The following is a 14,517-nucleotide window of genomic DNA, read 5'->3' on the forward strand; positions in this document are numbered from 1 at the left end:
ACAAGAGGTTGTGGACAATCACATTCTTGAAATGGACTGTCTCACCGAGAGTCACGCCCGAACCCAAAAGAAGACCTCTGGGATGAGTCAGAACGTCGATTTCTCACCAGCCCCCAGTGTCCAAAATAACTACCTTCTCTAGTTTCGGCTCTTGGGTGCGAGCTAACATTCCAAAGATGTTCGGGCTCACATGCGATTCGTCGAAACGTCTTGGCTCAAACTCGTCTAGGAGCTGAACCGCACGTGTCGCAAATTAGACACTTGTGCCGGTTTGGTTAAATTGTCTGGCTGATGGCAAGTTTGCGAAGTTGTATGAAACATACAATTTTAATATAACATATAACAACAGTAATAATAATATCGGGAGCTAAATTAACGAACCATAAATGATGCAAGCCACACAGTTGCGATTTGCTTAGAACAATGTTTATTCAGAAAGCAAACTAATAGCGAAAGTGGTGGTATTTAGAGTTACCGTTACACTCGAGCGCATATCCATATGACACAGTTCGATCATTCACAATTCCATCGCGAATTGCAAGTCCAATACTCCACCTCGTTAACTACGCGAAAACTTTCGAGTCCAAACAAGGCGCGCGGCTGCTCACCGCTCAGAGACTAAATCCGGCGATACCACACAACGCGAGATTTTCTGAGTTGTTTCACTTCCTAGTAGCTACCTAAAGACCGACTGCCTACTTTCGCGTCTCCACCAGCACTGTCCCTGTGCCCGTCTCCGACCGCGTTTTCCCACTCGCCGAACCTCCTCGCTCAACTGCCTGGGGCAGTTACCTTTCCTGAAGGCGTCCATCTCATTGGCTACAGCTTATTCTACATTACTGTACATTTTAACATATTTAAATAATGAAATTTTGACGACTTTCACGTTCTAAATAAAGTGACAATAACATCCATTACATAATGAACGTTAAATTCTTTTACATAAAACCAATACAATTTCCTTCTTAACTTTGAATGCCAAGGTCAGTAGCCTTGCACCAGTGTGCTTTCTGATAATTAAATAAAGAACAAAAGTAACTATTATGCTCTGAACTTTACAACAAGTATTCTATTACCTAATGATTCAATAAGGTGTCATGCTGCCATCGTTCAATGTGTTTTGTGTGGATGAATCGATGACCTGATGCTTAACTGTAAATACTGATCATTTAAATTTACTATATCTTTCGAACAAATAAAGTTACAGAGTTGATATTTACGACATTTGTCGTTTTAATGACACGCTTTTATATGAAATGACGATCATTAAGATCGACCTAAGCGCTCAGGTTCCAGCATTCAGGTCTTTGTTACAAAACTTGTTAATTCCACATCAACAGTAAATCCTAAGCTATTGTAGATATGATGAGTATTCAAGTTTTATTGGGATCACCATGCAGATTTATGAAGGATGGTAGATGAAAATTACTGTGGCTTCATTCTCTGAATTACCACAGAATTGAATAGTTTTCATAAGCGTTTCCCCTTACAGCCAATCTTACGTCTGCCATATTTAACGCTGCTACGTCTCCCTGGACAAACAGCTTCTACAGGAAACTTCCTGGCAGATTAAAACTGTGTGCAGGACCGAGACTCGAACTCGGGACCTTTGCCTTTCGCGGGCAAGCGTTCTACCAACTGAGCTACCCAAGCACGACTCACGCTCCGTCCTCACAGCTTTACTTCCGCCAGTACCTCGTCTCCTACCTTCCAAACCTTACAGAAGCTCTCCTGCGAACCTTGCAGGACTAGCACTGCTGAAAGAAAGGATATTGCGGTGACATGGCTTAGCCACAGCCTAGGGGATGTTTCCAGAGTGAGATATTCACTCTGCAACGGAGTGTGCGCTGATATTACACTTCCTGGCAGATTAAAACTGGCGGAAGTAAAGCTGTGAGGACGGAGCGTGAGTCGTGCTTCGGTAGCTCAGCCGGTATAGCGCTTGCCCGTGTAAAGCAAAGGTCCCGAGTTCGAGTCTCGGTTCTGCACACCGTTTTAATCTGCTAGGAAGTTTCATATCAGCGCACACTCCACTGCACAGTGAAAATCTCATTCTGGAAGCATCTACTGGGTTTCCCTATAACGTAGGTTCTCGTCTGTCTCATTCTGCATTATAGACGTCTGTGAATTTCTCCATCTCGTGGCGAATCTGCGCTCTTTGTGGCATACGGTCCTGGACGACAGGGTTCGTTTCGCAGTCCCTGAAGGCTGAGTCTTTCGGCCATATATTTAAAGGAAAGCGAAGTGTTCGTTAACTCAGATGGGCGATAGATGGCTGCCACTCGTGCACAGACATTCATTCAGACACCTCAGTGTAAGTGTCCCCAGCACAGTTGACGCCAAGTGAAGAGTGGACAGACGCCATATTAAGTCCAGCAATAGGTGTATGGATACTTGTGATCATACAGTGTGAATAGAGCCGAGTGGAGGATGATTCTTATTGATAATGAAACTTTCACTGTGCAGCTGTTCTGAAACTTCCAGACCGGAACTGGGACCTGGAATCTCGTGTTTGGATGGCAGTTATGTTAGAAGCTGAGCTATGCGGGCACGACTGTGGTCACAGCTTGGATTCTGCTAACACAACTCTCGTTCCCAGAATGAACCACCCTGATATGTATGTGCCAGTCTAGAAACAATCGCCCAGGCTGTGGCTAAGCCATTCCTGTGTAGGTATCCTGTCTGCTAGTCCTGTAAGGCATGCAGGAGAGTTTCTACGTAATTTGGAAGGTAGATTATGAGGTACTGGCTGACGTAAAGCAGTGAGGGCAGCTGGTCAGTCACACCTGGATGGGCCAGCTGGTAAGAACACAGTCCGTGAAAGGCAAGGTTCCGGATTCGAGCCGCCACCGAGCAAACACTTTTAACCTGTCACAATATTTCGACATTTTGAATACTTGTTACGAGATACTCATCGCCCAACTGTGTAAAATGTCCTTTGACCGGTACTCAAAAACTAACTATTGTTGTACACATGTTAATTCTGACCTCTGCTGCGCTTCTGCCGGTAGCTGTGACAGAGCCTGTTGACAAGAAGAAACGTGAGGGGTGCTGCAGGTGAGTACGACCTACCGCTGAGGTTCCAGGCGCCCTCTATCTGGAAGGCGGCGGTGGCCGCGCCGAACATGAAGCCCGGTGGGAAGTCCCGGCTGGGCAGGCCGCCCTGGGGGGAGCCCCGGGAGAGGCCGGCGACGGCGAGGAGCGCCGCGGCCAGCGCCAGCGCCGCGGTGGCGGCCATCGCACGAACTACTGACTGCTGCTGCAGGCAGGCGGGCGGGAAGAAAGGGAGAGAGTCGGCGTTACTCGAGGCTCACCCACCTACCTCTCGGTAGGGAACACGTCACGTCAGTCGCCGACGGCGAACCAAACCTGGAAATGAAATTTACCTCTGGTTTAGGGAACATAAGAGTTTATTGATGGTGTATATATAATAATTGCTACAAATGACAAGAATGAAATAATACAATAAAAATATCATTCGATATTCAGACCATGTCAGTTCAGTACTGTTGCTTCTAATACACTACTAGCCATTAAAATTGCCACACCACGAAGGAAGAAGATGCTGTGATATGCAAATGATTGGCTTTTCAGAGCATTGACACAGGATTGGCGCCGGTGGCGACACCTACAATGTGCTGACATGAGGAAAGTTTCCGACCGATTTCTCTTATACAAACACCAGTTGACCGGCGTTGCCTGGTGAAACGTTGTTGTGATGCCTCCTGTAAGGAGGAGAAATGCGCACCATCACGTTTCCGATTTTGATAATGGTCGGATTGTAGCCTATCGCGAGTGCGGTTTATCGTATCGCGACATTGCTGCTCGCGTTGGTCGAGATCCAATGACTGTTAGCAGAATATGGAATCGGTGGGTTCAGGAGTGTAATATGGAACGCCGTGCTCGATCCCAACGGCCTCGTATCACTATCAGTCGACATGACAGGCATCTTATCCGCATGGCTGTAACGGATCGTGCAGCCACGTCTCAATCCCTGAGCCAACATATGGGGACGTTTGCAAGACAACAACCATCTCCACGAACAGTTCGACGACGTTTGTAGCAGCATCGACTATCAGCTCAGAGACCGTGGCTGCGGTTACCCTTGACGCTGCATCAGAGACAGCAGCGTCTGCGATGGTGTACTAGACGACGAACCTGGGTGCACGAATGGCAAAACTTCATTTTTTCGGATGAATCCAGGTTCTGTTTACAGCATCGTGATGGTAGCATCCGTGTTTGGCGACATCGCGGTGAACGCACATTGGAAAAGTGTATTCGTCATCGCCATACTCGCGTATCACCCGGCGTGATGGTATGGGGTGCCACTGGTTACGCGTATCGGTCACCTCTTGTTCGCATTGACGGCACTTTGAACAGTGGATGTTACATTTCAGATGTGTTACGACCCGTGGCTCTACCCTTCATTCGATCCCTGCGAAACCCTACATTTCAGCAGGATAATGAACGACCGCATGTTGCACGTCCTGTACGGGCCTTTCCGGATACAGAAATGTTCGACTGCTGTCCTGGCCAGTACATTCTCCATATCTCTCACCAATTGAAAAGGTCTGGCCAATGGTGGCCGAGCAACTGGCTCGTCACAATACGCCAGTCACTACTCGTGATGAACTGTGGTATCGTGTTGAAGCTGCATGGGCAGTTGTACCTGTACACGCCATCCAAGCTCTGTTGGACTCAATGCCCAGGCGTATCAAGGCCGTTATTACAGCCACAGGTGGTTGTTCTGGGTACTGATTTCTCAGGTCTATGCACCCAAATTGCGTTAAACTGTAATTACATGTCAGCTCTAGTATAACATATTTGTCCAATGAATACCCGTTTATGATCTGCGTTTCTTCTTGGTGTAGCAATTTTAATGGCCAGACAAGAATCAATAATACAATAAAAATATTATACGATATTCAGACCATGTCAGTTCAGTATGTTGCTTCTAATAGCAATGTAGGTGCCAGCAATTTTACTTTGTCTTTATGTTTTGTTCTAAACTGATTTTTATGCATCTTTTCTAAAGAACATAAATCACGACTGTGAGCACTATAACCACATCAGGGAAAGAACGAGGCGTGTTTTTTTTTTTTTTTTCAATAGGTACCGTTTTGAAATTAAAAAAGACGTGCTAAGATATCTCAATAATTTTATTTTTGTATGAAAGCCTGTACCTTAATCTACGCGCTGACGCCTTTACAGTCTGATTCTTCCTTGTTTACGTTGTGTACTGAGTGTTTAAGATGCCTCCGATAATCGTGAGTCCCGCCGACTGTGAAGTACGGGCTGTTATAGGATTTCTTAGAGCTAAAGGCCTAAAAGCGATCGATATTCATCGTGAGATTTGTGCAGTTTACGGAGAAAACATTATGAATGGTAAGAAAGTGGGTGAGAACATTTAAAGATGGCCGCACAAATGTGCATGATGAACAACGGAGTGGGCGTCCCTCGGTCGTTAGTGAAAGTTTGGTGCAGGAAGTGGACAATAAGGTGAGAGAAAACAGAAGCGTTACGATTTCCTCTTTTTCCTAATGTGTCTCGTAGTGTTTTGTGTGGCACTGTGACCGAGCAAAAGAATTACCGAAAATTGTGCGCACGTTGGGTACTGAAAATGTTGACAGACGTGCACAAAACCAAACGTTTAGACAGTGCATTGACTTTCCTTGAGCGATACCACAACGACGGTGATGATTTCTTAAGCCAAATTGTTACGAGTGATGAAACATGGGTAGCCTGCGTCACACCAGAATCAAAGCAACAGTCCATGGAAGTTGAGCAAGGGCATCGTTTTGCTACAAGACAATGCCCGTCCGCATGTGGCGAATCAGGCCAAAGATCTCATCACATCTTTTCGATGGGAAACTCTACATCTCCTTCCGTACAGACCCGATCTTGCGCCCAGTGACTACCATCTGTTCCTGCACTTGAAGAAACACCTGGGCGGTCTGCGTCTTCAAGACGATGACGAAGTCAAAACAGTGGTGATGCAGTGGTTAACAAGTCAGGCGGCAGACTTCTATGAGGAGGGTATTCAAAAACTGGTACAGCATTGTGACAAGGGCCTCAATATTGACGGAAATTATGTAGAAAACTAGATTAAGGTACAGGCTTTCACGTAAAAATAAAATTATTGAGATATCTTAGCATGTCTTTTTTTAATTTCAAAACCGTACTTACTTAAAAAACACGCCTCGTATAATACTGAATCCTATATTCTCTTGTAGCACCTGCTGTTGTTTTCTTCACTATTTATAAATAATATAAATCTCTGAGTATATATGGTAATTTCTATAACAAACTGTAAAAAAACATGTTTCTTTTCACTCAACTTAAAAATTTTGTGAGTTCACGTTTTTTTAATTTTATCAGGGCATGTTTCATATTATACCAGCGAGTTTTCACCTGAGGGTTCACAATTATTAATTAAATTCCTATACAAAACACATCTAGCATATACAATTATTTAAATAAATCTGTATACAGCTGGTACAAAATAATACACGTATTTCTGAGCTGGAGCTAGCAAGGAAACAGCACGACAAACAGATTCTTGTATCCAGAATGAGATTTTCACTCTGCAGTGGAGTGTGCGCTGACATGAAACTTCCTGGCAGATTAAAACTGTGTTCCCGACTTCGAGTCTCGGTCGGGCACACAGTTTTAATCTGCCAGGAAGTTTCAGATTCTTGTATTTCTTTTTTATATACGTAGGGCGTGAAGGCCAGAACTCAAATATTACATGCAGCGTTCCTCTTTCATTACACTCTCTACTCTCAAATAGTGATTTTCGTGGGAGCTCGGACAACGTTTCTACATTCATAATGAGACAAACGTCGGGAGCAGTTGCCCTGTGTCTCACAAATATATGTATCGGAGATGTCTGACCGTTCAGGCACCATACTACTCTCCCAAAGGAGTACCATGCAACTCTCAAAAAGTCTCAACAAAATTCACTTTCAAATTTTTCCAACTGTCTTTCATACCCTAAAACAAGATCGTCGTTTCGAAGGCGCCCCCTAAAACAAGATCGTCGTTTCGAAGGCGCAGCATCGCGCTGAGGTAGATCGTTTGCAAGCCAAGTGGATGCCATGGATTCAATACCTGGATAACATAAACTTTTAAACAAAAGTCCAAGTTCTAGGAGCATTCCCGCGAAGCGTAAAATACATCAAGATGGGAAAAAATTAATTTCTGATATTTTTTTAAATTTAAACATTCTTCATTAACTCTTTCATACAAGATACTTAATTAGAATTTTACAGGGTGTTTCAAAAATGACCGGTATATTTGAAACGGCAATAAAAACTAAACGAGCAGCGATAGAAATACACCGTTTGTTGCAAAATGCTTGGGACAACAGTACATTTTCAGGCATACAAACTTTCGAAATTACAGTAGTTACAATTGTCAACAACAGATGGCGCTGCGGTCTGGGAAACTCTATAGTACGATATTTTCCACATATCCACCATGCGTAGCAATAATATGGCGTAGTCTCTGAATGAAATTACCCGAAACCTTTGACAACGTGTCTGGCGGAATGGCTTCACATGCAGATGAGATGTACTGCTTCAGCTGTTCAATTGTTTCTGGATTCTGGCGGTACACCTGGTCTTTCAAGTGTCCCCACAGAAAGAAGTTACAGGGGTTCATGTCTGGCGAATAGGGAGGCCAATCCACACCGCCTCCTGTATGTTTCGGATAGCCCAAAGCAATCACACGATCATCGAAATATTCATTCAGGAAATTAAAGACGTCGGCCGTGCGATGTGGCCGGGCACCATCTTGCATAAACCACGAGGTGTTCACAGTGTCGTCTAAGGCAGTTTGTACCGCCACAAATTCACGAAGAATGTCCAGATAGCGTGATGCAGTAATCGTTTCGGATCTGAAAAATGGGCCAATGACTCCTTTGGAAGAAATGGCGGATCAGACCAGTACTTTTTGAGGATGCAGGGACTATGGGACTGCAACATGGGGCTTTTCGGTTCCCCATATGCGCCAGTTCTGTTTATTGACGAAGCCGTCCAGGTAAAAATAAGCTTCGTCAGTAAACCAAATGCTGCCCACATGCATATCGCCGTCATCAATCCTGTGCACTATATCGTTAGCGAATGTCTCTCGTGCAGCAATGGTAGCGGCTCTGAGGGGTTGCAGCGTTTGAATTTTGTACGGATAGAGGTGTAAACTCTGGCGCATGAGACGATACGTGGACGTTGGCGTCATTTGGACTGCAGCTGCAACACGGCGAACGGAAACCCGAGGCCGCTGTTGGATCACCTGCTGCACTAGCTGCGCGTTGCCCTCTGCGGTTGCCGTACGCGGTCGCCCTACCTTTCCAGCACGTTCATCCGTCACGTTCCCAGTCCGTTGAAATTTTTCAAACAGATCCTTTATTGTATCGCTTTTCGGTCCTTTGGTTACATTAAACCCCCGTTGAAAACTTCGTCTTGTTGCAACAACACTGTGTTCTAGGCGGTGGAATTCCAACACCAAAAAAATCCTCTGTTCTAAGGAATAAACCATGTTGTCTACAGCACACTTCCACGTTGTGAACAGCACACGATTACAGCAGAAAGACGACGTACAGAATGGCGCCCCCACAGACTGCGTTGTCTTCTATATCTTTCACATCAGTTGCAGCGCCATCTGTTGTTGAAAATTGTAACTACTGTAATTTCGAAAGTTTGTCCGCCTGAAAATGTACTGTTGTCCCAAGCATATTGCAACAAACGGTGTATTTCTATCGATGCTCGTTTAGTTTTTATTGCCGTTTCAAATATACCGGTCATTTTTGAAACACCCTGTATATTTGTAATGAAAACTAGATTTATGTAATTAGGAATAGGAAGATGCGCATCTCTCATAAAAATGGCAATTACTTATGTGTTAATCAACATATGTCTGATATTCACAAGCTGCGACATTGTCGCGAAAAAACAGTGACCCGTATATGTAATATGTTTCCTTTAATTTACGTCTATGGTCACAAACCTTTTGTTAACAGATTACCGGTTTCGGTATTTAATGACCATCATTATTTCTGTTTCATAAAAACAAGATCCTAATGTACTGCAGCCATAGTGGCATCGTCAAATGTTAAATGCAGAATCAGCACCAGCATCGTCAAATACATATAAATAACATCACATGCACGAGTCATGTTGTCAGTAGTGCTAGGTTTAATTAGTTCTAAGTTCTAGGCTACTGATGACCTTAGAAGTTAAGTCGCATAGTGCTCAGAGCCATTTGAACAAAACTCCATATGCTGTGTGGTGTCATCCTTGTAAGACTTTCTCTCAATGGCTATGTTTATCATGTACGTCTAAATGCAGGAATCCTAAATTTAACTAATACACCAGCCACTTCTTTAATCAGACTTTTGACATGTTTAGCCGCCAAACAGTTCATTATATTCTACATCTACGAAGGTGAGTCAAATGAAAACCTTAAATTTGTAATAACAAATCGAATTTTCGCGCCGTCATCCTGTAAGTTGGTAAGCGTGCTACAAACAGCGAGCGGAGTGGTCTGTAGTTGGCAGCATAGTGCAGGTGCACACATACTGTCGCAGTATCTGTATAAAGATTGCCGCTCCACTTGCTACTTGCACCAGGGAAGAACGGCGTTCTGTTACTGGGTTTTTGCGTAGTGAAGGTGTGAAACCTATTGATATTCATCGACGAATGAAGGTTCAGTACGGCGATGCATGTTTATCACAGCAGCAAGTCTACGAATGGTGTAGGAAGTTCACAAATGGTGTGACTTCAGTGCAAGATGCTCCTCGTCCAGGTCAGGCAAAACGAGTTGTGACTCCACAGAACATTGCAGCAGTTGAAGCCATAGTGAAGCAAAACCGCCGAGTGACACTGAATGACACTGCAGCACGTTTACAGATTAGTTATAGGTCAGCACACCACATTGTGCACGATGTGCTCCAGTTTCACAAAGTGTCTGCAAGATGGGTGCCACGGCAGCTGACTCCTGAAATGAGAGCACGACGTGTTGATGCTTGTGAAGAACTTCTTCGGCGCTTTGAACGAGAACGTGATGGCTTCCTTGCAAGAATCGTTACTGGGGACGAAACCTGGGTTCACTTCCACCAACCGGAAACGAAGAGAGAGAGAAAAGAATGGCACCATTTCTCATCAACAAAACTAAAGAAGTTTCGAACGGAACCATCAGCAGGGAAGGTTATGCTGACTCTCTTTTGGGACGAAAAAGGCGTCATTTTGGAGCATTACGTGCCTAGAGGGACCACTGTCACCAGTGCTTCATACACAGATCTCCTAAAAAATCATCTGCGGCCTGCAATCAAATCAAAGCGACGTGGATTGCTGTCAGCAGGTGTCCTTTTGCAACATGCAAGGCCCCACACTGCCCGTACAACAGTTGCAACAATCACAGACCTGCATTTTGAGTGTCTTCCTCATCCACCATACTCAGCAGACCTTGCCCCAAGTGATTTCCACATGTTTGGACCACTCAGAGACGCAATGGGAGGAAAGCAGTTCCGTTCTGATGAAGAGGTACGCCACGCGGTGCATGAGTGTTTGTGCGGACTACCAAAAGAATTTTTCTCTAAAAGAAGTTATGCACTTTGTAAGCGCTGGAGGACTTGCATTGAGCGTGGGGGAGACTATGTTGTAAAGTGATACAGCTTTGTACCTCTTCTGCACAATAAATAATATTTAAAGAAATATTTGAGGTTTTCATTTGACTCACGCTCGTACATCCATACTGTGCGAAACACTGTTAATTGCATGGCAGAGGACACGCAGCCGGCCGAAGTGGCCGTGCGGTTAAAGGCGCTGCAGTCTGGAACCGCAAGACCGCTACGGTCGCAGGTTCGAATCCTGCCTCGGGCATGGATGTTTGTGATGTGCTTAGGTTAGTTGGGTTTAACTAGTTCTAAGTTCTAGGGGACTAATGACCTCAGCAGTTGAGTCCCATAGTGCTCAGAGCCATTTGAACCATTTTTTGAGGACACGCCCCACTGTACCAGTCATTGGTGTTTCTTCTCGTTCTGTTCCCTCGAGGAGCACGGGATGACGCCGCGCTGAACAGACCTACGCGGTCTTCTCGGCCCCTGCGGAATTGATACGTACAGGCAGGAGTAGATACACTCCTAGATTCATCATTTAAGACTGGTCGTTAAGTCTTTGTCAGTGGTCTCTTACGGGAAAGTTTGCGTCTGTATCCAAGAGTCTGCCTGTTCAGTGCTTTCAGCTCCTCCGCGACACTTTCCTACGGATCAGACAAACTTGAGATCATCCACGCTGCTCTTCTCCGTGTACGTTCAGTGCCGCATGTTAGTCCTATTTTGGTGCGGGTCCCTCATACTTGAGCAATATTCTAGGACAAGTCGCAGGAGTGATTTGTAAGCAATCTCCTTTGTACACTGATTCCGTTTCCCTAATATTCTACTAACAAACCGATCTCCCCCCCCCTTTCCCCCCCCCCCCCCCCCAACCAACACGCATGTATTTGTATGGCATTACTGATTCCAAATTTAAACTCACTGAAATTTTAGTCATAGGATATTACTCTTTTTTCCGTTCTGTGCAGCCCACAGTTCTACAATTCTAAACAATTACACCAAATTGCCAATCTTTGCAACACTTCGAAATCTTATCAAGATCTCAGTGAACATTTGTGCAGCTTTTTTTATAATCGCATCATACGCGAAAGGTGTGAGGCCCTACTTATGTTGCCTGAAAGGTCATTAATACACAACATGAACAACAAAACGTGTCCCAACACACTTTCTTTAATGTGTGTGAAATCTTATGGGACTTAACTGCTAAGGTCATCAGTCCCTAAGCTTACACACTATTTAAACTAAATAATCCTAAGGACAAACACACACACACACACACACACACACACACACACACACACACACACACACACACATGCCCGAGGCCAGGACTCGAACCTCCGCCGGGACCAGCCACCAACACACTTTCCTGGGCCACAACAGACGTTATTTCTGCATCTCTCGACAACTCTCCACAGATGATAACACGACGCGTCCTCCCTGGCAACAGATCCTCAACTCAAGCACAACTATCTCACAGCCTAGATCCATAACCTGACTGTCTAGATTTATAATCTGACTGCCTAGACAAATGACGTCGTACGAGAAAAGCGTGAGTTGGATTTCACAGGACACACTCTTTTTTTATATACATATAAAAAACGCGTTGGTTGACACGGACGTCATTCTGCTCTAGTTACGTCCTTACGTTTGAGGTCAGTATATGTTGTAAGATTCTAGAACAAATAGATGTCAAGTATATTGGCCGGTAGGCCTGTGGATCACTTCTGCTATCCTTCTTGTACACAAGCGTGACCTGTGTTTTTCTTCCAAGCAATGTGGACCGTTTTTTCCTCGGGGGATCTACGGTATATTTATCTTGGTAAAGAGGGGCTAACTCAGCCGCGAATTCGGTTTAGAATCTGATAGTGATCCCATCGTACCGTGGATCTTTATTTATTTTTAGCGAGTTCCGCTTGTTTGTCAGTACCACTGACAGTAAAATCTCTTTCGCTCATATTTGCAGTGGTGCGAGAATTGAATTGCGACAGTACTGCTGGAGTTAGTTTCATAACGGAACGTTTGAAAGCTGAGTTTAATACATTTAAACTGGTGTCCTCGTGGAAGAAGGCATATTTGTGTGGGAAGGTGGAGCCTGTTGTAATGTTGTTGCTTTAACTTGTTCTGAAAGCGGTGCTGCTGTTCAAGACCATAAAAGTGGGTTAAAAGCTGTGAGTTGCCTGCCGAAGTTAACCTTGCATTACTGAGCAACTGTTTCACCAGGTATCCAGTCTAGCTTACCAAATTCCCAACCACACTAACATTAATTATAATCTTTTAATAGTCATACGACAACCGGTGATATATATATGAAAAAGAGAATTTAAATAAAAGGAAATAAATCAGTTTATATTTGGAAATTTATTTTAACATTGATCATTGAATTTTCAGCATATTAAACTTGATTCATAACTAAACTGGTGCCCTATTTAGGATTGTGAAAGTGTGAGTTCGTAATCTTACACAACACATCAAATATGGAGCCAAGATTGGGAGACTGCATACAACACTGCATTCATAAAATAACACACGAAGGACGTCGAAACATATGCAAGAGGAAATTAACCACAACCAACCAATTCAATTTTCACCCAAAGAAGTTACGTTCGTAGCGCAATCCTGTTCGTCATGTAATTACCACACATTGGTATACTAAATTCATACTAACTCTCTGTGAAATCTTCCCGAAAAGAATAGCTGAGGGCTACTTTGATGATTACACCACATGCTTCACGTGGTCAACTTGGTTTACACAAAGAGTGTAACTCCACAATAATTTTGATAGTTAAAATAAATTAGATCGAAAAGCAATTTACAAAAGAAAAATCTCGAACTGGTTACTATCGTCTTACTATTAACCTGATGGGTCAAACAGTTGTATAAGCACGTGGTACAGGTCTCACAAAGTACACCCCACGTGGGTTGAACATAAAGAAAAGTTGCTATATTGAAAAATATTGTCAAGAAAAGACGTTATAATCTCATGCACATTCGCATTTAAGATTAATGATCTTGGTTAGAGTTACTGATCAACACGTTGTTCCACTTTACTCACAAAGTAGTGACAAAGCAACTACCGGAATATATTCTGAACTGTACACTCGAATCACACTGCGTTGCAATTTAAGATAACATTAGATATTTTAGATCTAAACCTGAAATAAAGGTGATTAAATTTTCAGTTAGGCTGAACTTAAGAAATCCATTGTCCTACGGACTTAGCAGACACGCGCTTAGCCGGAGATCTTACCACTTCAGACGCTCGCCGCGGACAGACTGACCTGGGCTCCTACCGAGCGTGCTAACAGATACAAACGGAAGTGACCAGAGAGGCAGCTTCCTATACCAACATGACAAGGGACGGACAGGACCATACTAAGAATAGGAACCTCTCTGCTTTTCGAAAGCGTAGCTACCTGTTCCGACATTGGTCCTACTGTTCTCTAGCAGACCGACTTGTCTGCTACCATCGAGCATGCAACTAGAAATACATTTGCTCATTCATCCTCTCACATAGAAGGGGAGGGGGATGACAGTATCTTATCATATACAGTATATAAAAGAAAGCGCATGTAGGTTCCGTATGAGACTGTGTGACATGAATTACATATATGAATTACATATAATCTGTGCTTTAAAGTGTAGTAGTGTGACAGATCGTTCTTGTTTATGTGTAAAAGTAAAACGTTCCACTGCTCAGTCTCCTCCCAGATAGTCAGAAAAACTACAAAAATGGCTCTGAGCACTATGGGACTTAACAGCTATGGTCATCAGTCCCCTAGAACTTAGAACTACTTAGACCTAACTAACCTAAGGACAGCACACAACACCCAGCCATCACGAGGCAGAGAAAATCCCTGACCCCGCCGGGAATCGAACCCGGGAACCCGGGCGTGGGAAGCGAGAAC

At 44.0% G+C, this 14,517-nt stretch overlaps 1 protein-coding gene across 2 annotated transcripts in view; it reads right to left on the minus strand.

Annotated features, from left to right (window-relative positions):
- Window positions 1-14,517, minus strand: part of LOC126419131 (myrosinase 1-like) — a 553,078-nt gene that overhangs the window by 267,649 nt on the left and 270,912 nt on the right. For both annotated transcript variants that reach the window (XM_050086237.1, XM_050086238.1), the window contains exon 2: window positions 3,073-3,369. In XM_050086237.1, the coding sequence (XP_049942194.1) occupies window positions 3,073-3,238 (166 nt within the window). In that variant the 5' untranslated portion in view covers window positions 3,239-3,369. The remainder of the gene's footprint in view (window positions 1-3,072; window positions 3,370-14,517) is intronic.

This window comes from Schistocerca serialis, chromosome 9 (assembly GCF_023864345.2).
Source record: "Schistocerca serialis cubense isolate TAMUIC-IGC-003099 chromosome 9, iqSchSeri2.2, whole genome shotgun sequence".
NCBI classification, from domain to species: Eukaryota; Metazoa; Arthropoda; class Insecta; order Orthoptera; family Acrididae; genus Schistocerca; species Schistocerca serialis.